The 23,138-nt window shown below is 36.0% G+C and overlaps 3 protein-coding genes across 4 annotated transcripts; 1 reads left to right on the top strand and 2 right to left on the bottom strand.

The window, feature by feature from the left end:
• Nucleotides 1–2,644: 2,644 nt before the first annotated feature.
• On the top strand, nt 2,645–12,964 carry LOC137736749 (COP1-interacting protein 7). 2 transcript variants are annotated; one of them, XR_015954764.1, is made up of 14 exons: nt 2,645–3,013; nt 3,610–3,789; nt 4,159–4,279; nt 4,358–4,397; nt 4,965–5,017; nt 5,095–5,147; nt 5,898–6,050; nt 6,152–6,315; nt 6,647–8,136; nt 9,773–10,708; nt 11,240–11,639; nt 12,109–12,163; nt 12,425–12,487; nt 12,601–12,677. XR_015954764.1 is itself a non-coding variant. In XM_068476003.2 (13 exons), exons 1-13 carry the CDS (start codon nt 2,955–2,957, stop codon nt 12,666–12,668), a joined length of 3,780 nt encoding a protein of 1,259 aa, XP_068332104.2. In that variant the 5' UTR covers nt 2,645–2,954; the 3' UTR covers nt 12,669–12,964. The 2 variants fall into 2 exon arrangements, 1 of the variants encoding a protein (XP_068332104.2); XM_068476003.2 differs by lacking the exon at nt 12,109–12,163 and having other exon boundaries at nt 12,601–12,964.
• A 521-nt stretch (nt 12,965–13,485) lies between these two features.
• LOC137736750 (Protein phosphatase 2C family protein) lies at nt 13,486–16,064 on the bottom strand. The gene is made up of 5 exons (XM_068476006.2): nt 15,901–16,064; nt 14,982–15,266; nt 14,407–14,659; nt 14,009–14,118; nt 13,486–13,917 (listed from the first exon to the last, which is right to left on the bottom strand). Exons 1-5 carry the CDS (start codon nt 15,931–15,933, stop codon nt 13,780–13,782), a joined length of 819 nt encoding a protein of 272 aa, XP_068332107.2. The 5' UTR covers nt 15,934–16,064; the 3' UTR covers nt 13,486–13,779.
• Nucleotides 16,065–18,249: 2,185 nt separating this feature from the next.
• On the bottom strand, nt 18,250–19,962 carry LOC137737238 (large ribosomal subunit protein eL14z). Its single transcript, XM_068476665.2, has 5 exons — nt 19,830–19,962; nt 19,600–19,701; nt 18,781–18,910; nt 18,585–18,697; nt 18,250–18,467 (listed from the first exon to the last, which is right to left on the bottom strand). The coding sequence occupies exons 1-5, from the start codon at nt 19,830–19,832 to the stop codon at nt 18,414–18,416; spliced, it is 402 nt and encodes a 133-aa protein (XP_068332766.1). The 5' UTR covers nt 19,833–19,962; the 3' UTR covers nt 18,250–18,413.
• Nucleotides 19,963–23,138: the final 3,176 nt, after the last annotated feature.

The following is a 23,138-nucleotide window of genomic DNA, read 5'->3' as shown; positions in this document are numbered from 1 at the left end:
AGGAGACAAGAGTTGAACAAAAAACCTTCATTTGTGTATATTGTGGTCCTTTCACATGTTGGAATAAAGTGTTTATCATTGTTAAATGTAAAAATACTTCTCTCGGACTTCTTTGCTTTTTCATCCACTTACAACTTTTAACACATTTTGTTACTGTCAAACAGGTATTGGTTTGAGGTTTCAAAAAAAAAAAAAAAAAAAAAAAAACAGGTATTGGTTTGATTGAGACCCGGCCCTTTGTGTCAATCAAAGTCATTGCTACTAGGTTAGCATAAGTATTTGTGTCAATCGAAGTCATTTCTACTAGGTTAGCAGAAGTATGATATATGGCGACCTTTCTCTCTTGGTTCAATTCAAAATGTAATAAGTTGTTAGTGATGGCATTTCTTTTATGTTTTAAATTTGACTCGTAAAAAAAAGAAAATAATGAAATAAAAAAAATATCGAAGTAATTAAAAAAAATATCTTATGCGTGTGCAGAAAGACTAGTATCCATAGATAGGGGGTATGGGCCTGCATATTATGTCTTAATGTTGTTGCAGGAAATGAGGTAGGTCAAGATTTCTATGTCTTTGGCTGAGAGGACATGATTTTTGTCATTGAAAAAAAAAAACAAAAAAAAAACAATAACTATTAATTGTTGTTGGAACAATTTAAAAGACATTTTTGTCACAATACTTTTTTTATTATTATCACGCTTCTGGTAATAGTTATTTCAACAATAGCCGTGTTTATTCTATGATTATCTATATTTGTTTTATTTTAATTTTAATTGGGAAGTGTTATTGGCATTTTAAAAATCTCATTCTACATTCCTTACAAGTGTATTTTTCTTTCCTAATATAGAAAGTTTGGAGTATAAAATGAGATTTTTGAAATGCTAATAACAATTCTTTTTTAATTTTGTTAAGAAAGTCAGAGAGATGATACTATCTAGTCTGATTGGCATGAAGAAAAACCCAAATCGAGTCCCCAAGTTTGATGTTAATTAAGGAATTTGATATTCTCACCCAACCCAACTATATTAGTTATGTGCATACCAAGGTTAGGAAGAGAGACCATGGCATCTAGAAACATATGACTTTTAATATTGAAATTAACATATATCAGCGTCAGACCGACCCAAACATGCACCCTTTAATTTAATTGTGTATTTAATCATTTATCTGGTAGAGTTTTTACTCATCGTGCCTCGGACTCCTTTCTCATGAGTCATGATCATACAAAATAGTAGCCACAAGGGTTTAATAAATAGATATTCACTGTCAATGCTATCATCTCTCCCTTGAAGAAAGAAAGAGACACGATGTTGAAGTGATGTGGGAGAGATTAATTATTTCTAATATTATGTAATGTTGTGTTCATTATGAGATAGGATGAAGAACGTGTAATTCGATCCCAATTGTTTCATTAATAAATTTTTTAATTGTAACTAATGAATATGAATGTTTTTCTTATTTGTGGAGAGAAGTAACCATTCTAAGATACGCAAGTATTCGTGTAGTCACTCGTGCTAACTATATGGTTATAAGGAATATTGTTTAAGTACTGGCGGTGCCACATTAAAAGCTATCATGGGCTAACGCCCATGTTGCTTTTGGTGGAAAAAGAAAATCTTGTATGTAATTTTCAATAATTTTTTAATGTAGCCCATTGTATATTTGGTCACTAAGCTTAATTATCTGAGTTTAATTATATGAATTTATATATTACAATTTATAAACCATCTATTTTTCTTACACTCTTTTTCTCATCATTTCTTGTACATATTTGTTTCAAGTTTGATTTTATTTGAATTTTAACACGTATTTGTTTAACAACGAAATATTCCTAACTCACCCAATGAAAATTTTCTTAGGCTAGCTAATATTGTGAAAAATATTGTATGTTTCTCCATTTATAAAAATTTAAATCTTTAAACTAGCCCACTCATAAAAAAATTCTTACTTCACCCTTACACATAAGACTTGATTGTATAGAAAATTTTCTTGTGAAGAGAGGTTTGAACTTTAAATATATTCCAACTTTATAAACAGATGAACCATTAGATTAGCAGCAACATATAAATTCGAAGTTAACTCTTTTACTATTAGTATAAGTTACTACAAAATTAAGTTATAAGTTGGTTAATCTTTTCATTCATAAATCTTCCTCCTGTTTTTGTAACATACTACTACCAACAACAAATTTTAAAGTAAATGCGATACCTTTCCTATCTTTAAGAACAAGGAATCTTTCATGAATGCTTCCATTCAAACTCCCAACATATATATATTACTTAGTTATTGATTGCTTGCGTTCCTACTATATACACACATATCTCATTCATTTTGCTTATCAAAAATTAGCTCCAAGAAATTTTACTTGTCAAGTTAAACACTCTTTTGGTTGATATTAAACACCAACCACTTGCCAAAATTTTAACTTGGTGGGGACCCTGGGATGCCTCAACGGTTCCAATGATAATGAGATGGGCAATTCGGTAATTTCATCATCAAATCAGTGTCCCATCACCAACTATAATATGATGTATCATATATATAATATGAGTTTTTTGTCCTTTTCATCTCAGCACCGGTCGTCAACTTTGCCGATTTTCCTAATTTACCCTTGATTTATCTCGTATCCACAGTAATCTGCCACCATGCGTAAACTCTTTGATCCACTCCCTCATCCGCCACCATGCGTGAACTCTTTGGATCCCCTCTCTCTCTCTCTCTCTCTCTCTCTCTCTCTCTCTCTTCAGTCTACGAAGCTCACTTTTTTAAGCTGACACGGGCCTTTTCTCTTCTGGGTTTAATCTGAAATTTTATCATCCTTTATCTCTGAGCTTATTTTTTCCTCACAAATTTGCTTGACTTTTCCACGCTTTCCCAATGAGTCTCTGATCCCACTTTCCTGTATTGGTTCTAAAACCCTGGGCTCAATCCTTCCCAACCCACTTCCCTGTAAAGATGAAGTCTTCAACTCGGCTGGACTCGGCGCTGTTCCAACTCACCCCAACTCGGACCAGGTAATCCTTTCTTCTAATCAACTGGGTTTTTTATGAACTGTTTTTTTTTTTTTTTTTTTTTTTTTTTGGATAATAAAGACTTGATTTGTTTTTTTTTTGCAATTGGTAAAGTATTGGGTTATGAGCAACGTCTAAGTTGGAAATTTACTACTTTTTGGATTTTGATATGATTGTTGGTGTTTTGGAATTGGATCTTTTGGTGTTTTATTGGATATCTATGCTATGTGTCTATTTTGTTTTGTCATTGCATGTGTGGAAGTGTTTGATTATTTGGTACTCAATCTTTTCTGGCCTGCTTTGTTTTTGTTCAGTTTGCATACCTTGATGAATTGTAGTGTCCATTAGTTTAAATTCATTTGGAGGTACATTTGGTGGACATGTATAGATTTATTGATTGAGAAGCTGCAAGCATTTGTATTCGAACCTAAACAAGGAAAGATTTTGATGAAAGTGGCACTATTTTTTATTGCTTATCCTGTTATGTTTCGAGTTTATTATGCGAAAGCATGATTGTGAAAGTTAAAAGTGGTGCCAAATTGTTCTTCATTTTGATATTTTTTTTGCCCCCCCCCCCCCCTTTCCTTCCGTTTTGACAGGTGCGATCTGGTTATACACGCAAATGGAAAGACAGAGAAAATAGCTTCCGGTTTGTTGAATCCATTTCTGTCCCACTTGAAGACTGCGCAAAAACAGATGGCCAAGGGTGGTTATTCAATTATTCTTGAGCCAGAGTCCGGCAGTGATGCAACATGGTTTACAAAGAGTACGGTGGAAAGGTCTGTAATGGAATCCAGTGCCCCTCTACTATTTAGGGTATTTGCAATATGTTTGATAAGTGCATAAGTTTGATCTTCTCAGCTAAGCACACCAACTAGAAATATTAGGGTAACATGAATATTGCATGCAATGCATGCTTGATCTCTAATTTTGAACCCCTTCTCATTTTGAAGTGTAAATGCAACTGATTTCTCTATATTTGTCATCAAATGTATTAAAAGTTCTTACTAGACCTTATAGGCTCAACATTTCATCTTACGAACCTATGAATGTTGCCAGAGCTTTACTTGCAATATCTTGTGTGCTGCAATGATATTTCTCTCCCTAGAAAATTATCATACTGTGCTAATATGTGAAGTGAATCTTAGGTTTGTTCGCTTTGTGAGCACCCCAGAGATCTTGGAACGAGTGTACACTTTAGAATCTGAGATTTTACAGATTGAAGAGGCAATTGCAATTCAAGGAAATAATGAGATGGGACTTAATCATGTAAGTAAAATCTATTAGTCATCAATGATATGTGTGTGGTATGTCATAGAAAAGTCAGTCTCAGTTTCTTTGTGGCAGGTAGAGGACAATCATGGAAATCCTGTAGATAGCATTGAAGGTAATGTTGAAAAAACAACTAAACAATGTCACAATGATTTTCTTATTAGTAAAGTAAGATTTTTTTTGCCGTTTCTGTTTTCTTTCAATTTTGCACTGGACAGCTGATATTTAAGTTGTATACCCTTCCCACTCAACACACTTGATGCAGATAGTTCTAGTGGTCCCAGCTAATGCGTCTATCAGGTGGCGACAGCCCCTAACTTTCTGACCATGCTTCACCATAAAACCAGTTTTTTTCTCTCTTATGCAAGCTTTGCCTTTGGGGTGTATATAGGAAAAAAGGATGGTGTTGAGGTTTGAGAGGGGGTTAACGGGGAAAGTTTCAAATGCTTATTCATATCAGAACATGAAGTCTGGTGAAAGTTTCACTGGGCTTCTATCTCTTTCATCCCTTTTCCCACTTCATTTTTGTTTCAAATAATGGGAAGCAAATACTCGGTCAACTAAGCTCTGTAATCTGTTGAAATGTATGTTTTAGTTTCCGATTAAAAAGACTAGTTCCTTCTTTGTTTCTCTAGTTAATGGTCCATCTACTAGATTGTGATCCCCAAATTATTTATGACAGGAAACAAGCTTTTGCTAGATGCTAATGAAGAGAAAGCAATTGTCCTGTACCAGGTTTAAATTTATACCTTTTTATTTAATTTGTGTTTGTTGTTTAATGTCTGATTTGGTTTCTCTTATAAAACTGGCAGCCTGATGCCCAACCTGAAGCAAATGGACCCACTGCACAAGGGGAAAATTCAAAGTATTTGCCATCTCTCTCATATTCTCTTGTGATGCTCCAAATCCCATGTATTGTGCCTCTCATGGGTTAAATTTATCATGAAAAGTAAACTATTGTTCAAGGGCTCATCACATGTGATCTTGAAATTTTAGGCATCACTTCGAACCTAAATCCCCTTCGATTATCCTGCTGCCATTTCAAGTAAACCAGGGAAGTGTATGGGCGTATGGAACCTCCTCCCCCTTATGTCTCCTTTATATATAGTTGAAGGGTGGTTATCATTTGCTAAAAAAGAAAAAAATTGTAGACTATTGATGCCAGAAGGGAAAAAAACATGGTTTGTATCATATTTCTGTAGAAGTCTGATGGAAAAAAGAAGTCAAAGGGTCAGCACACACATTCACACACACGGGATCGCACACATCTTCATCTACTCACCAACATAATTTCTATTGATGAGATTCGATCCAATGGAGGGATGTTTAGTTTCTCACCACTATGCATTGCATCACATATTATTAGGGTATTTCCTTGTTTAGTGTACAGCTCTTGTATATGGCCATCTGCTTTCATCTCCCACATAGGATCTAGAAAGGAGTCACTAATTTTTATTTTTTTATGGTCACTGCAATGGTTATAGTATTGAGCTCTTCGTGTCATAAGTATTCTTTCATCACTGTTATGATATAATTGTATTTGTGTTTTAATTTTTCTCAGTAATAAGAATAACATTATTGCAACTGCTAATCCATTCATCTAATAATATGGTAGAGTTCAGCTTTTAAAAGTCCTGGAGACACGCAAAACTATGCTGCAGAAAGAGCAAGGTATGGCTTTTGCGCGTGCTGTTGCCGCAGGTTTTGACGTTGATCATTTGGCACCATTGATATCATTTGCTGAATGCTTTGGGGCTTCACGCTTAATGTAAGTAGAATTTTTTCCACTGGCTACTTTACCATTAACACATGGCTGAATATTTTGTATCAGAATCTTTCCTGATAATGTTAACTTCATCAATCTAACAGGGATGCTTGTAGAAGATATAAGGAACTGTGGAAAAGAAAGCATGAAACTGGGCAGTGGCTTGAAATTGAAGCTGCTGAAGCAATGTCTAACCGATCAGAATTCTCTGCCATGAATGCATCAGGCATAATGCTTTCGAGTGCAACCAACCAACAAGTAACTGCAGGTAGGAGTACAAATTATAAGAGGTATCCTACCAATAAGTAACTAACCTAATTCATCATTGGGACACTGCTCTATTGTTGTCTGAGTCTTAAATAATTAGACAGGATCATTAATTTCAGTTGTAAAGAGGAAGGGTGTGAAGCTCTATTTGGGTCACAAATATGTGGAGAATCTAATGTTTTGACTTTGAGAAGGGCCCCGTTCATCACACTGCATGGATTTAGTATAATCGTGCTCCAAAATTATGTAGTATCATGTTTGCACATTGTCATCTGTCGTTGCTCATTACTTTTAGGCCTGGCTGAAAAGATTTTGTCTGCTTATTTGTACAGAAGAAAATCCTCCCATGGAGCATCAACCACCATTAAGCCACCAAGAATATTTTCCTGGCCAGTTTCCCCATCAGATGTACCCTCCCTGGCCTGTTCATTCTTCTCCAGGTGCATTACCAGTGTATCCACCATATCCTATGCAAGGCATGCCTTATTATCAGAATTACCCAGGAAGTAGCCCATTTTTTCAGCCACCTTATCCAACAGTAGAAGATCCTAAACTCAATCAAGGTCAAAGAATACAGAAAAGGCACTCCATGGATAGCAGTAGTGGAAATACTGAATCAGATGATCCGGAGTTGGAGAAGGGTTTTTCAAAAAGTCACGAATCAGGAAAGAAGGCTAGCCGCTCAGGTAAAAAGCAATCAGGCAGGGTTGTCATTCGGAACTTAAATTACATCACTGCAAAGGGGAAGAACTCTTCAGATAGCGAATCAGCTAGTGACTCTCAAACTGATGAGGACAAGGGAGATTTTGAGGGTGGCATTCCAGGGAAGAAGGTTGTGCACCCTCATAAATCCTCGAAAATAAAAGAAACTGTTCCTATGAAGGAGGGAGATGAGGGGAACTGGCAGGCATTTCAAAATTTCCTACTCAGAGATCCTGATGAAGACAGACGCGATCTTGACCAAGGCATGTTTTCTAATGAAAAGAAGAGTCAACTGAAAAGACAACATACGAACCTGGGGGATGATCCTTTAGTTTCTGGTGGTCAAGATAGGGGAGAAATTCAAGAAGGAAATACAACAGATATTAATAAATTTAGTGGAAATGTTACCCGCATGCGAAAGTCATCAAATGATCAAATGTTGATATCTGCAAGAGATGATCAGTTGGGTCACGGTAATGGGCGAATGGATTTACAGACTACAGAAATAGATGGCAGAACGGGTGGTTATAGAAGGGCTGCCACTGATGATTTTATGATTCATGGACATAATAACCAGTCAGGTTTTACAAATTCTCCCTCGGATCCGCTTGCAATAAATGGATTTGATCGTGCAACCAGCAGTTTGGATAGGAGGTCTTCTCACATGGATGATGATTCATACATAGTTCCATTGAGGTCAATTTCACTAGACCATCTCGAAAACAATGACAGAAATGCTATTGACATGGGCTCTGAGTTCCCATCAGCAGCCCAGAAGGTGGAAAACTCCCAAGTTAATTATGAGCCAGATGAATTGACTTTAATGCCTGAGCGTGGTGCAGAGAAGAGTTCAACAGGCTATGACCCTGCTTTGGATTATGAAATGCAAGGTGCTTCTCTGGATAAGAAGCATAAGGAGGTTTTGAGTGACAAGCAAGGGTCTAAGAAGCCCGACAAGGATAAGAAATCAAAAATGGTTTCAGATAGTTTGGATAAGAAGATTGGGGGACCAATAAGGAGAGGAAAGCCCTCAAAATTGAGTCCTTTGGATGAAGCGCGGACGCGTGCTGAGAAACTAAGAAGCTATAAAGCCGATCTTCAGAAAATGAAGAAAGAGAAGGTTATTTATTATTTTCCCATCTGTTTTGCTTTTTCACAGAGTAAATTTACTTAGACCTCTCCTAGTCTTACAAAATTACATATGCTATTCTCATGATCCAAAGTTTAGAAATTTTCTTTTCGAAACACTTTGTTATTATTATCTTCTTGACAGTTTTTTAATGCCTTGGACTTGTAACTGAGTTTGAAAAGTTTTTATTTTTATTGGAAGTTCAAAAGTTTTTATTTTTATTGGAAGTTCAAAAGTTGGATCAATATTCTCTATATTGTTGTCACCAGACTCTCCACCATCTTGCACACCTATTTGAGAAAATAATTCTTTTTCCTTTAATACCCAGATTTTTAATTGTTAAAATTATTAGAAATTATTCTGAAATCTACTATGACAAGGGAGGCTAGTATAGTTTCTTAAAATTGGAGGTATGTAATTCATTTGTTTGTTATAATTTCCCCTAATGCTTGATTTCACTATGAAAAGTAGAAACACTCAATGTTCTAAAATTGATATGCAGTAGTCAGGTATCAGGTAGGGGCCTAGCGCCCTAGGGACTAGGCGTTTGATTTTATTTTGATTAAATTTATTATATAAAATAAATAAGTGTCTACTTATATTTAAAAAAAAATAATACATAATTTTATTAGGAAACTTAAATCATATAAAATGTCTTATGGATGCAGATACTTTTACAAGTTAGCCATGTCCTTGTCAGACAATTGCATGTTAGGTCGTCAACATGTGTATCAATCTTGTATATCTCTTTAAATCATATAAAATGTGTCATAAAACTATGAAGCACTGGAACTTCTACAAGGTGGTCCTGTCCGAGGGCAGAACTAGAAACTTTTTACAGGGTGGGCTAACTTAAGATTTATTGTTCTGTTTTTTTGGTTTATAAAACGAAGAACTGATGAGTACAATTTTTTTAAATGAAACTAGCCTATAATTTGTTTTTAAAGAGTGTAACATGGACAATTGAAAGTTATAACATAAAAACCAGACGTTGATTGACAAGTATGATACATACAGATATGTACAAACAGAGAAGTGAAACAAAAGAATCAAGAAAAAAGCTAAAATCGATTGTTTTAAATTGCAACTATAATTTTTTACAAATAATAACAAAAAATGAACTTAATGAGCTAAATAAATAATGGCCTACATTTGAAAATAGATAGGTATATAGACAAACAATTTGATTGTCCCACCAAAGCTACATGCCCTACAGCCTATGGTAGCCTGAATGTAGCTCTGCTTTGGTCCTATCCACGTTATTTTATTTTTTTTACACCTGAACGTATTTGTAGACTTGGTGTTTTTCTTCAAGAAACATCCCCAATGAGTTTATGATTTTTAAATTAAAGAGAGAGGGAAAGAGTTCACAAATCAGAATGTTATAACTTTAAATCATTAGTAAAAAGTAAAGTTCACATAATATAAAAAAATGTAATTGTTTGTTGCTTTCAATTTATCGCTCATCCTATTTGTTTTGCATCATAACTTTTTTCCTGGGTCTGGTGTCCATGTCTGTGCTACAAGAGGTTATATGTGTTGTACAATTGGCTTCGCATGCTTTGTGCTAGCTAGTTTATCGGGTTTATTCATAACCTTTTTCAATTTTTGCACTTTCGGTTATCAGGAAGAAGAAGAGATGAAACGGCTGGAAGCTTTAAAGATACAGAGGCAAAAGAGGATTGCTGCTCGAGGTGGTACCATCCCTGCTATGTCACCATTGCCCTCACTGCAAACCAGGAAACAAGGGCCGACAAAACTATCTCCGAGTACTCACAAAGGATCAAAGTTTAGTGATTCAGAGCCTGGGTCATCATCTCCTTTGCAAAGGATGCCCAACAAAACTGGCGTTGTGGGCTCTGCAGATTCTCACAAAACCTCCAAATCCAGCAAACTGAGTACCGGAAACCACTCTGCTGGACACAGGTTAACCCAGTCTATATCTTCATTGCCTGAACAAAAGAAAGACATCGCTGGTGTTGCCAGTAATGCTAAGCCATCCATGGCACGGATTAGAAGATTATCAGAGCCTAAGGTAACTAACAGCCATCATGTTACTCCAGTGAAGCCGCGGAGTACTGTAACAGTATCAAAACCAAAAGTTTCTGATGGGCCTGAGAGCAAGAAAATATCTGCTATCGTGAATTATGACAAAAGCAAGGCTGCTACTCTACCAGAATTGAAAATCAGGACACCGAAGGGACCTGATGCTGCCCAGAGCACATCAACAACAAAAGGAACGACACAGAAAGATAATTCTGTGAAGTCTACTTCTGAAGGTGGTCAACTGAGGAGGAATGATGACAAAAATTCACACCAGAGTGATCGGGATGACAACCCAGTAATTAAGAAAACCGTTGTGATGCTTGAGAATCCTTCCATTCCTATAGTACATGCATATGAAGAAAAATTGGGGGATGCAAAAGGACAAAATATTAGGGAGAAATCAGAGGATGTGTCAGAGTATGCTGTGATTCGGGCACCGGTTTCACCACTTACAACTGATACCATCAATAGGGAACCCACTCATGACCTATTACAGCAGAAAATTCAATCTCATGAGGTATGGCTGGGCAGATAACCAAGGACTTTGCTTACAGTTTTCAATTGTTAGCCTTTACTGACTACAATTGACAATGATGGATGTGATTGATCTGAAAGTATTACAGCTAAATTTCAATGTTTACAGTCTTGAATATTGCAATTTCAATAACTGTGACACGACACAAGAGGAAGATTCATAGGTTTTACTCGGATGCATTGTATCAATTCTTGGTCATTGTTCCCAGCTAACAAAAGTGCAGTTTAGATGAGTCCTTGCTATTACTACATGTGAAGTTCAAAAGGCTTTTTATTTTTGTTTATTTTATGTTTCCTAGTCATGGCATCCAAATTTTATTTGCAAGTCAACTGCTTTGGTTATTTTTTTGGGTGTTATGTAGGTTGTTAGGCTTTTCTCTCTGTCTGCCTATTGGAAAAGAATATATTTTTTATGTTTTGCTCATATCATTAATTTTTGATCAATTTCCGAGTGGTCTTTGTGCAAATGTTTATTGATGATCTAATATTTTTGTATAACCACTTTGATGGATAGGGCACCGTGAGTAATATGCAGAAGGAACCAGCAAAGTCTCCAAGCAATAGCATCGTTGGAAAGCCATATCAAGCTCCTTATGTGCGAGTTTCTTCTCTGGAAGATCCATGTACTCAGAATTCTGAGTACGGAAAAGCACCCCCAAACTTAGAGACTCTGGCAACAGGCACAGTGACCATAAAAGCGTTTGTTTCTGAATCTAGTAACCTGGAAAAGATTCCAGAAGCAATTGAAAGGCCTCAGGCAAAGGAATCATCAAAAGGGTTTAGACGGCTGTTAAAGTTTGGGAAAAAGAACCATGGCTCATCATCAGGAGAACGTAATGTTGAATCAGATTACGTCAGCATAAATGGTACTGAGGCAGCTGATAATGGGACAAACAATGTTTCTTCTAGTGAAGGTAACTTTGCATTATGCCTTTAAAACATATAAACAAAACATTTTGATGACTGAATTTGAAAAGTGATTAACATTACAGAAAGAATAAAAGAAGACTAATGAAAAATTGCAGCTATAACTAAGTGTCAAGACAGGAAAGTTAAACAAATCTGAAATCCACACGATTTAGGTTGGATTTGGATATGTGGACTTAATTCATAAAATAGCGATTCAGCTTGTGTTGACTAAAGGAAAAAAAAAAAAAAAGTCATAGTTAACCAGTCCTGTACCATTTTGCTCAATCTAAACTCTCGAAACTAAAGTACATACTATTCTCTTTGAGAATATTACACTTTTCATTGTGCCGGTTAAACTTTATACCATCCAAATCCATTGTAGATTAAATATTTCTAAAACCGTCTCTTTAAAAGAATGTCTAATTCATGTGCCTCTGTTTTCTGATTGTCAAAAACTCACTCCGGATACTGTAGGGTTTTGATGCTCCCCTCTGACAAGGCCAATGAGTCACAAGTGAAGAAAAAAAGAGTGAGAAGACTTTTGGCTGGGAGTTCGCTTTGCTTTGTTTTGTGTGCTGTTGTGTTGCATGAGTTTTTGATTGCCGTCTCTCCTGTGTTTTTTGTTTGTCATCACTAAGTTTCTGTTCATTTACGAAGATTGCAAGTCACTGGTTTGTGAAAAAATCGAAATTTGTAATGTCAAGGTGGGGATTAGGTCAGTGGGAGGTTATTTATAGAGTTTGATCTCGAATACTACTTAAGCTGACTCATTTTTTATGCTCCTTTCCAGTGTTTACATTAAAGAATCTTATCTCACAAGATGAAACTCCTAATTCCAGCTCTACACTGAAGTGTAAGTGTTTACAATTTCTGCAACATGCATTGCTTCGTTCGTTCATTTTTCTTTTCTTTTTAATGTTCCACTAATTCTAGTTGTGACTTACAAGTTCTTTCATATGGTTACAGCTTCTCGCCATTTCTCCTTGTTGTCACCATTCAAAAGTAAGACTAGCGAAAAGAAGCTGACAACGTAACGATGTGAATGCTTACGAAATTGAAGGTGAAGAAGCAACAAGCCTTCTCTTATTTTGCCACCACTTGGCCGCAATCTCAGTCATCAAAGCTATACAAATTTTCCTCTCCTGTATGTTTAAAAGTAAAATCTTAGTTTTGTTGTTGTTTAACTTGTCCTTGTACGTTCACATTAGTTTGTTAGTGTTGCATGCGAATTCGTTTGCAGCTCTCCTCTGCGTAATTTGTAAACTCGACGATGATTGTTGTTGGACGGTTTGTTGTGAATGGGATTGATGTCTTGGGTTCTTGGATCTCACATAGAGGAAAAATGAACAAAATAGTGTTCCTACAATTGAAGAGTGGCTTATATTTTCTCTCAAATTTAAACCAAAAGAGTTGGAAAAATCCCAAATAGCATTGCTCCTTGATTTGTTACATTTTTGTTGTCACTCTTTAAACTGCTAGTCATGTCTTTTCGTCAGTACAAGCGATATTCTTACATTAATTTACACTAAGGGAAGAGAATGGCTGGAATCTGTGATGCAGCGGGTTGAGGATAAGTGCCCTAACCGATGGGACAATCCATCACTTGCAAGTGTTAAGTCATGTATGTACTAGTAACATTAAAAAAAAGTCTCTTGCCCGACAAGTATCGTATATGGCAGATTGCTTTGTAAGAGAATGCCACCTATAAATCTTCACTCGTTGCACAAATTGGTAAGGAGAGCATTGTGCAACATTTAACTCGATGGGTTCACAATATTTCACCTTCAATCCTTTTTTTGGGGGGGTTTTATCAACGGGCGAAGGGAGAATTGAATTCAAACTCCGGGCATCTTCTACCAAAAGTTGGTTAATACTCACGGTTGCGAACCACTGAGGTCGGCAAAATCTCAGGTGCAAACGTTGTAAACCATCCTCTATCTATCTTTCGTCACGAGGACGTTAAAATGGCTACACAGTAGAATCTCTCAGAGGTCTCTCATGAGTTTCTGATGTTTTTGAGCCCTTCATTTGGGGTTTTCTCAGGCCCTATCAGGTTTGAAGTTGTTTGAATGATATTCAGATCAAACCCAAAAAGTGTCTAATACAAGATGAACAAGCAAGTGCTCAAGCAAATGGTGTGGCATGTTAATCAAATCTGATGACCAAGCAAGAAACGCAGCCTCTGCTCATCCTATTCGAAGCTTCTTCCGCCAAACACTCGGAAGCCTTGTGTGGATTTTCGATGTGCCGGATGAGATTCACAGCCTCTTGATTCTTCATTACCTGGAACAGATTATAGTCTATGGATTAGTTACTCTCTAATAGGAATAAATTTTGGTAGAATGTGTGTGGGATAAGAGAACGTCAGTGCTACCTCCCATATGCCAGTGCTTGCTAAAATGACAAATTCAGTGTCGGGATCAACCCCTTCAACCCCAACAACAAGGTCTGAGCTTTTGGAACTCTTGGTGTTTGCTGCATTACCTGCAATCTCACACTAACATGTTTACTTTTCGTACACGTTCATACACGAGCATGCCAAAAATGAGGTACATACAGGAATATTAAATACGAGTGCGTCAAAAATAAGGAATGGATTCGGCCGATGCTGGACGTGATGATTCATGGCCATTTAAGGTCATCGAATTTGTTTCTCAGCATGGTGTGGTCGAGTCCAAACCTCATTTCTTAAGTAAGAAAGATATTGTCACATCATCTGCCGTATCAGTTGGTGAATAAATTTGGCGACTATAGGGTTATGGTGCACCGTACCTCTAAGGAACCTGTGTGACCAAATTTTTTTGGTTGATTGCTTGTTCCTGCTGCCTATCTGACGAGCCAAACCATCTTTACACACAACTGCTCTATAGTCTCCCATGTTAGCTAATACAAGCTTTTCCCCGTCGATCACCAGCGCAGAAACTGAACCGACTCCATTCGTCTCCTCCGAGGCCTCTCTAACCTTCGATCTAGCACCAAGATAGGCTTTTCTCATTGTCTCCTTGCTCTTTCCCCTTATATGAGACTGCACATGGTTGGCCTTAAAAAATGAAGCACATAGGAGGAAAACAAAAACACAGACAATTGGGCAAAATTGCAAATCTCCAATAACATCTATGTTACCAATCAACGTATTCTTTTCTTTGTTATATGATGACAAATTCTCCTCTCCTATTGCGCACGCTCGAGCAATTCTAAAGTTGGTGTACACCAAAGAGAAAATAAGGCAAAACCCCGTTCGCATGAGCCGGAACTAATTGACAATTATCTTAATGAAAATTGGATTGTGATTACTTTAATTTGTGCTTAATCAAAAGGAAGTGTTCCCTGCAAATATATGGTTTTACCTCTTTAGGCTTCTTATCAAACAAATGTGACTGCATGTACTTGGTAACTCCGTCGCCAACCCGGGCATCAAAAACTCCAAAAAACCACAGCTCAAGCTCTTCAATTTGCTCTCTCTGAGCCACAACAAAGTCCGAATCGGAATCACCATAAGTAGCCGGTGACGTGTTGCTCTTAATGGTGTGATATCCATGTGAGACTGCAGGCATCATCCACGACGGTTTCCTTGCCATGGTGGCTTCTTTCTTCTTCCCCCCCACACCACTTCTCATGAGGAAGCGTTTCAGCTGTAAAACCGGAAACAACATTGTTGATAAAATCAAGAAAGAACTGCTATAGTTAAGGACACATACATACATACATACATATATATAGGGGGAGAGAGAGAGAGAGAGAGAGAGAGAGAGAGAGAGAGAGAGAGAGAGACGATCTTTAGGGTAAAAATTAGTGATAAACACATATGTATGCAAAGAAACCATTGAAACTTAAACTAAAAACAAGCAAAAAGACAAAAAATCCAACGTTTTTCTTTTTCTTTCGAGCAATATTCTAACTTAATCTAAATTTTAAGGAGAGACTCAAAGTTGAGTACAGAGAAGAATACGTAATTAATATTTAAACAACTTGGCTACGTCCGGTACGAAAATCAAACTTTGTTTATGGTAATTCCATGGGTATATAATAATAAAAATTTCATTTTATTTTTTTCTTTGGTCATTTCCCATATTCCAAACACAATCGGCATATTCCATAATCTAGTACTACCATAATAGTTATCAGCCAAAACTCAGAAACCCCGAAATCAGAGTATTCAGATAGTCCAAGAAAATTAAAAAGGCTAAACAAATGCAGTCTTTCAAGAAAATGAAACATATGTACAAGAGCGCTCAAACGCTAACCGGAAAACACACGTAGACTTACCTTTTTCTTGATATGAAAATCTTTAACGCCCATTAACACCCCTGAATACGATCAGAGGCCTTTCGGTGATTATCTGGAAAATGGAGAAGATGATCCACCTTCAGGCCAACAAAAATTAAGAGCTAAACTTGGCAAATACGACGGTTTGAAAGTATTGTGTTGGTAATGTAATTACAGTTTGGAGGCTATTTAAAGTCGATGAGGAGTCAATGCTGATTTTACATTCATCTAGAGTCATCCTATTTTTAGGGCTAATCAATGTATTAAAGAGATAATTTATTAGCTTTAATCATCTCTTAATCTGTTAGCAAGAAATTTAAACTCTGTAACTCCCCATTTGTGGATATCATGGTTATGGTCAAAATTTACGTGGATATCTTGTTTGTGGTCAAAATTATGTTGTTTTATTTCCTGACCCTTTGTACAGTACAGGCGAGTCTCACATATAAATGTAGTTAGCAATTATAGTACAAACAGGCCCTTTAAAAGAAGGGATCTCTTAAAATAGAGATTAGTTTTAAGACCTATTCCACATCGAATTTTAATAATTCGAATTGTCTATTTTGTCAGTCTCGGTTCATAGATCATCTATGCAAAAATTCAATTCAATCCAAAACCATTTGCCTATTTAATTGTCACGATGAAATTTCAATGTTTCTTAGAATATAGTGAAAATCAATTTCTTTTAACTCAATTAGATGTTTCAAATATTTCTAATGTTACATCTATCTTTGATAACAAAATTGGACAGTAGCCCAAATATATGGTTCAATGTTACATCTATCTTTGATAACAAAATTGGAATCAAATTAAAGGTTTGAATTTTATAGTTTTGATTCTTTTACTAGTCCGAGTCGTGGCTGTGGACTTGCAGTTTGGAATGGAACAAATGTAGACTTGCCAAGGACGGCAAGAAAATGGCCTTTCGGCTTTCATTATGCAATGATTCTTCTTCTCAAGTTGATGGAGCTGTCAGCCTGTCATTGTCCATTGAAGACCTTGACTAATGACCACCTTCTCTCACGTTGCAAAGTTTCTACGACGGCATGATGAAATGCAATCTCTCGAGAATTTTTCGTGAGTGCTACGTAACATTGAAGTGACACTCAAGGAAATAATGTAATCAAGGTAGATAATTAATTGTAAAGTGTACATTTTATATTAAAATAGTTTTTTCTTTACATTTTTTGTGTTTTTTAATGCAAGAGATAGTGGCGAGGGGCATTGAACTTAGGGTGTCAAATGTCATGGTGAATGATCTTAGAGCATTTCCAAATGAAATGTCAAAATATTCAAATAAGCAATAGCGACAAAAAAAATTAAAAATAAAAAAAATAGCAATGTTTTTCAGCCAAATCTGATGTGGTATGACATGGAATGACATCTATTTCCCTTGCTGCCAAATTTGACAGCAACTTCAAAAAAAAAAAAAAAAAAAAAATTATTATTAATTATTAAGTAAATTTGGTTTTAATTCCTAAATTTCATTTTTTATGTTCTTTTTTTTTTCATGTAAATATGGGCTATGGTATGTGTTTCTGGGTTTAGGCCCTATAAGGGTTGTGGTGTGGATTTGGGGGTTTGACCTTGTGGTGTTCCTTAATTGGAGTAATGTCTTTGTCCATTTAGGCATGTATTAAGCCTAGCACAATTATGGGTCATTTAAACGTATCTAGTTTCTCTTTAAGATTAAAGGTTTCACTAGTGGGCAAGTTTGTTTTCATCAAAGAGATAGTAGGCATGAGTACTTGTCGAGAGCCTAAAGTACGAAGAAGTAGTGAACAACCGTCCATAGATTTAGATTCTAGCAAAAGAGATTACATTCTTGTGTTTACATTTGAATTCAACTTTTTTGCAAGTTAAAATGCCACTAATTACAAGAGACTCTCACGGTTGCAAGGACAATTCATGCCCAATCTGTTTTACGCAGACTAATCCACGACGCTGGACTAAACATTGAATTCATTTCCAATGGTAACTTTACAAACAGACTACTGAGCGATGCCGGAACTTAACCACAAGGTGCCTGCGCACTTAACATACAGACTACTGAGCAATTCCGGAGCTAATGCAAAAACTATCGAGATGAATGCGAGCCAACACTATGCTTAAGCTCTTATACAGGCCAAGGCTTAACATTGCACATGAATGCCTTTTGTTGGCCGGAAGCTGAACTACGAAAACCAAACATGTAATGGTTGGGATATTGCAACCGGGGACCCAAAAAATCGCCGACTACTGGTCTCAAAACAGATTTCAGACAATGAACCATGATAAGGGTGCAAAGACCACGCTCCAAAAGATAGCTAAAACATCGATTCCACATCACAATGACAAGACAAAGCAGAATGACAGAAAATTCATCCAATATAAGTTCTCCATTTGTCAACAATATTAGAAACAAAAATTGCTCTTAAAAACTAAATTCGATCCAAGATAAACAACGGGATTACAATCCAGAGTACACTGAAAAGATTCCATAACAAAATTGTAAACCTCACGACTGAAATTGCTTAAGCTGTGGACTTTTTCAATTTTGCAAGCTCGCTCCTCACCAGTCCAGCCCTCTGCAAATCAGGGAAATATGTTACCTTGGGGCGGTTCAACATGACAAGGACAAGAAAACAATAGCAATCATCTAAAGGATTAAAATAAATGATGTCATGATAAAGAGCATAACCAACCTTAATCTTAGCCAACATGAGCTTGAATCGGTCAAAGTCGTTGAGAGCTGCTCTTCTCTTCTGAACAATCAGTTTCCTACCCCACGAGCTGTTCTCCCACTTCTTCTTCACATCTACCAACACACAAACAATTATCAAAAAGGACGGCGTGGGAATGAAAACAAGACCATTGTTATTTATGAGTAATAAAACGTACCAGCAGCTTCCATTGCAGCAAGCAATTCCTTCTTCTTGGGGACCCTCTTGATATCAATCTTGATGTCAGTGAGAGAAAGCCTCTTGAAGTTCATTTGGGACCTCACCATATCAGGAGCATCGACAAGAGCCTACAAAGACACACAAAGCAGAAGTACGACAATCAAAACCATGATATGCACAGATGATATCAATGTAGAAGAAATATACAAATGTACTGTATAAAGAGTGAAGTTCTCTGAAAGACTACCAAACATATGAGGAGGGGAGCAAAAGTTCGGGATGGATCCCAACCTGACTCCGACTGAAGTTATTACGAAAGTGACATTAACCCAATAAAAAATTTAGGAATAACTGGATTAGCATTTGAATTTTGAAATATGATTCCTCACTACTTTGCATGGTACACGCTGTCGACACGACAATAAACACTGAATTTCCTTCTAAGATGTAACTCCAATGAAGCAGATTTCAGTACAGATATATAAAGCAACAACTAAAGCAATACAAAAACCTAACCGCTTTCGAACTCACTGAAAATTTACACGTACAGGTCCTAACAGAAGCTTTGATTCAAAACTTATCATAGCATGCTTCACAGGTATTAGGCATGCGTAACGCAAGGGAATACAAACAAAAATTCCCAATACCCATTTTCATAGAATTATTAAAATAAATATCATATAAAACATCAAATCAAGCATAAATCAAGACAAAAATACAGACAATTACAAAAACGAATGGAATTCTAAATTATTTACAAAAAAAGTAGAGTGAAATTTGGAGATACAAAAAAAAAAAAAGGGAAGGAGAAGGGTACCCTGTTCTGGTCAAGGACGTCAACGATGACGACGAGCTTCCCGTAGTCCTCTCCGTAGTTCACGAGAGCCACCCTTCCGATCTCGACGTACCTCTTGAAAGGCTGTCCAAACAACAACAAAAACGAAACAAAACAGAACAGGGTGAGATCAAACAAGAAGAACGAAACGAGGTCGTATTAAAAGAGTACACAGAGAAGCCAAACGCCATGGATGAGGAGAGAGAGCTCACCATTTTTGGTTCTGGTGAAGCGTGTGATATGTGAGAGAGGTCTGAGGAGGCGGAGCTTTGAAGAGAAGAGAAAATGGTCACGGTGGGATTAGGGTTTTGCTTATGGGTCTTTGTAGTGTGCTGCGGACCGTTGGATTGGGTTGGCTTTTGCTATGGCTGTTGCCGCTAATGGGCTTTACATGAAGACCAAGTAAGGCCCAAATTTATAATTGGGTCTTTGTCTACACCCAAGTTTTATCTTTGGATGCTCTTTATTTCTCTAGGAATTCAATTTCCTTTTACACGTTTATTTGGACACCCAAAAATATAACCTTCTGTTTTACTTTTTATGAAGATTTTGGTTTATAAGAAAAGTGGAGAGGGACGAAAGGTTGTAGATATTTGAATAATCCTGAAATCGAAAGAAAGAAGGGGAAAAATAGGTTATAGGTCAGGGTTGGAGATGGTCCTATGAGTACTCTTATTGTGGACGCATGTTGTGAGTCATGGAAATAGTTATTCCTATTTCCTTGGTCAGTTTGTTTTACGCTTTTCTATTTTATTTTATTTTTTTTAACAAACGAAATTATCTACATTAAAGAACAAACGAAATTATCTACATTAAAGAAGAGGAGGTGGGCTTAACCTCACAATGGGCTAGCAATAATGTGATTCAAACTCACCTTTGGGCGAGAATTGAACCTAAGACCTCACACTTACAAGTGAGGAGAAATACTACTATACCGTAATACTAAATGGCTACGCTTTTCTATTAAGTGTTGAATGATTAAGTAAGTTGAATGAAGTTCTTTTTCCTTCTCCAAAATATTCTATTGTTTCCTGCCATAGTTCTCTTTTATTCAACACATTATTGGTGGACCGCCAATGACGGAGACGAGATAGAATGAAGGCAATATCTAGGGAGAGTGAGAGGGAGAGGAAGAGGAAGAAGGAAGGGACCAAGTGAATTTTTCCAGTGGACGGTGAGCAGATAGAGGAAGGGGCGGAGAAGGTTATTAATATTTAGGGACAATTAATGAAATTTCTAATAAAGTATTAATTACCCACTTTAGCTCACGTCGCACTCCTCCATGTGTTCGTATTTGGTTAGTATCAACATTTAGCATTGTCATGTGGTGGGAGTATTTTTGCTCACCATCATAACTATGATGATTTTTGTTCACCATCATAATTATGATATATGCTCATCATACATTTAATTATATGCCACATGTCATTTTATCTAACTCTTGTTAATTTTCATATTAAATATTATTTTTTAATTTTGAAAAAAATGACCAAGATTAAGTAAGAAGACAAATGGCAAATGATTAGGTGTATGGTGTGAGTATACACCATAATTTGTGATGGTGAGCAAAAATAATCCCTTACATGGTAGTATTGTACTTGATTAGTAAGTACCATCATTTTAGCTCACATAGCACTCCGTGTTTGTATTTAATATATCCTTATAATATTAAGTTTATTAATTGAATGGAAATTTGAAGTGATGTCTTCTGGTAAAAAGATGTGTCTAATCTAATATGAAATTCAAATGAATAGCCACTACTTTTGACTCTTCATGTATAATCACGTGCTTTCCAAAAAGACATCTCAACTTCCATAAACAGGGAAGCCCCTTACAGTCACAAAAGAACATTTCATTGTTTACATAATCATACATAGAGAGCACTAAATATTAGAGAGTCTCATTGAGTCCATATAAGAGAGTTTTCAACACAATTGTAGTTCATTGAAGCCTTATAATTTGGAGTGCTGCTATTACAAGGACGTGATTGTTGGGAAACAAACGCCAATTAACTATGAGTATCGTAATGGGGCGTAAACTTATCTTAATGACAAAATGTTATAAACATTCCTCGACCGATTTTCAGGTTTCTCTAATCCATTATGTCATGTTCATTTAACATTTAGCTGTTGATATGCATGATTTAATTGTGTATTTACTTCATGTTAATTTATAAATTTTATATGTGATTAATATAGCAATCAGACTCTAATTTTTCAACAAAAATATAACATCATTTGTATCTCTCGAATATATATGTAGTAGTCTTCACTCAACCCTAAAAAATTTGAAACAAAGAAGTAGAAGAAGAAGAAGCGAATGATGCTTAGATAACACTTTAAATTCAGAGTAAATTATAGCAACTAAAAATTCATTACTATTGGTCCCTCAACTCATCAAAACATGCAGCTATGGTCCCTCAATTAAAAATCAATTATCATTGGTCCTTCAACTTTAATTTAACTGGAGAAACAATCCCTCAACTTTAACCTAGTTGGAGCAATGGCCCGTCAAGCTTTAAATTCAATTGTAGCAATGGTCCTTTCAACATAACTCATTTTGATAAAATTCTAACAAAGTTGACGAAAATGATCATAGCTACATATTTTGATGAGTTGAGGGACCAATGATAATAGATTTTTAGTTGAGGGACCATTGCTCCAATTTGATTAAAGTTAAAGGACCATTGCTACAATAAATTATTTTCTTTCCGGCCAAATTTTTGTTTTTTTTTTTTTTTTTTTTTCAGAAAGAGGAAAAGTTTAATAAACACCAAAGCCAACATTTTAAATTGGCGACTTGTTGATATATAACCAATTAACCATTGCTTTCCATCTTATCTTTCTCTACAAAGCAAATTCTTCACTCTATTTGAGATGGATGTCAAAGTCCAAAACGACCGACCAAACCCTAGCAAGAACAACAAGATTCTGAATTTTCCACGCGAGTATTTGCCACCCCTTTCCTCATTTTTTATCTTATCGTATCTTGTATGTGGCACTGAATATATCATTCTTTAGTTTATCTTTGTTCATCTTTCATGTCAACACCCTAATTCGATAGTTTAGCCTTTCCAAATTATTTATTTGCTTTATTTTTATAAATCGATATCGTATATTCTTGTAGTTTTGGACTTTATTTGGATTTTATTCACATTTGTTTTTCTGAATTAATGATTATTCTCAAGGTTGCACTTGTACGAAAACTTTTCCGGCCCTAACAAATTTTAATTTTTTATAAGCATTAGCTATATATAGTGATGATGATCATTTGCACTCGAACGACACATCTAATCTCCTTTTCTTTGGTGCTTTTGAAAACAAAGATAAAAGACCGCGTGGGAAAGCTTTAAGAATTTTATACCCTCACTTTGGAATCGTTGAATTCAACTTTATATATGCTTCTAATTTCAGTAATTTGTGTCCTAAAAAAATTAATAATGGAAAATAACATTAACTGGTGTATTAAATTAACTAGTTAATAGATTAAATTAACATTATGATAATATAACATAAGAAATT

The sequence above is a fragment of the Pyrus communis genome, chromosome 13, assembly GCF_041283825.1.
Source record: "Pyrus communis isolate YQ-2024b chromosome 13, ASM4128382v1, whole genome shotgun sequence".
Lineage (NCBI taxonomy): Eukaryota > Viridiplantae > Streptophyta > Magnoliopsida > Rosales > Rosaceae > Pyrus > Pyrus communis.
Note: the sequence above shows the minus strand (reverse complement) of the source record. Positions and strands in the feature narration are given on the sequence as shown.

Excerpts from the sequence above, each read along its gene's own strand:
- LOC137736749 (XM_068476003.2), top strand. The coding sequence starts at position 2,955 with ATGAAGTCTTCAACTCGGCTGGACTCGGCGCTGTTCCAACTCACCCCA. Across the intron at positions 3,014-3,609 it reads CTCACCCCAACTCGGACCAG|GTGCGATCTGGTTATACACG; the intron begins GTAATCCTTTCT and ends CCGTTTTGACAG. Across the intron at positions 8,137-9,772 it reads AGAAAATGAAGAAAGAGAAG|GAAGAAGAAGAGATGAAACG; the intron begins GTTATTTATTAT and ends TTCGGTTATCAG.
- LOC137736750 (XM_068476006.2), bottom strand. The coding sequence starts at position 15,933 with ATGGGCGTTAAAGATTTTCATATCAAGAAAAAG. Across the intron at positions 14,660-14,981 it reads TTGATAAGAAGCCTAAAGAG|TCTCATATAAGGGGAAAGAG; the intron begins GTAAAACCATAT and ends AACCATGTGCAG. Across the intron at positions 13,918-14,008 it reads CAAGCACTGGCATATGGGAG|GTAATGAAGAATCAAGAGGC; the intron begins GTAGCACTGACG and ends AATCTGTTCCAG.
- LOC137737238 (XM_068476665.2), bottom strand. Across the intron at positions 18,911-19,599 it reads ACGTCCTTGACCAGAACAGG|GCTCTTGTCGATGCTCCTGA; the intron begins GTACCCTTCTCC and ends GTGTCTTTGTAG. Across the intron at positions 18,698-18,780 it reads TGCTGCAATGGAAGCTGCTG|ATGTGAAGAAGAAGTGGGAG; the intron begins GTACGTTTTATT and ends GTGTGTTGGTAG.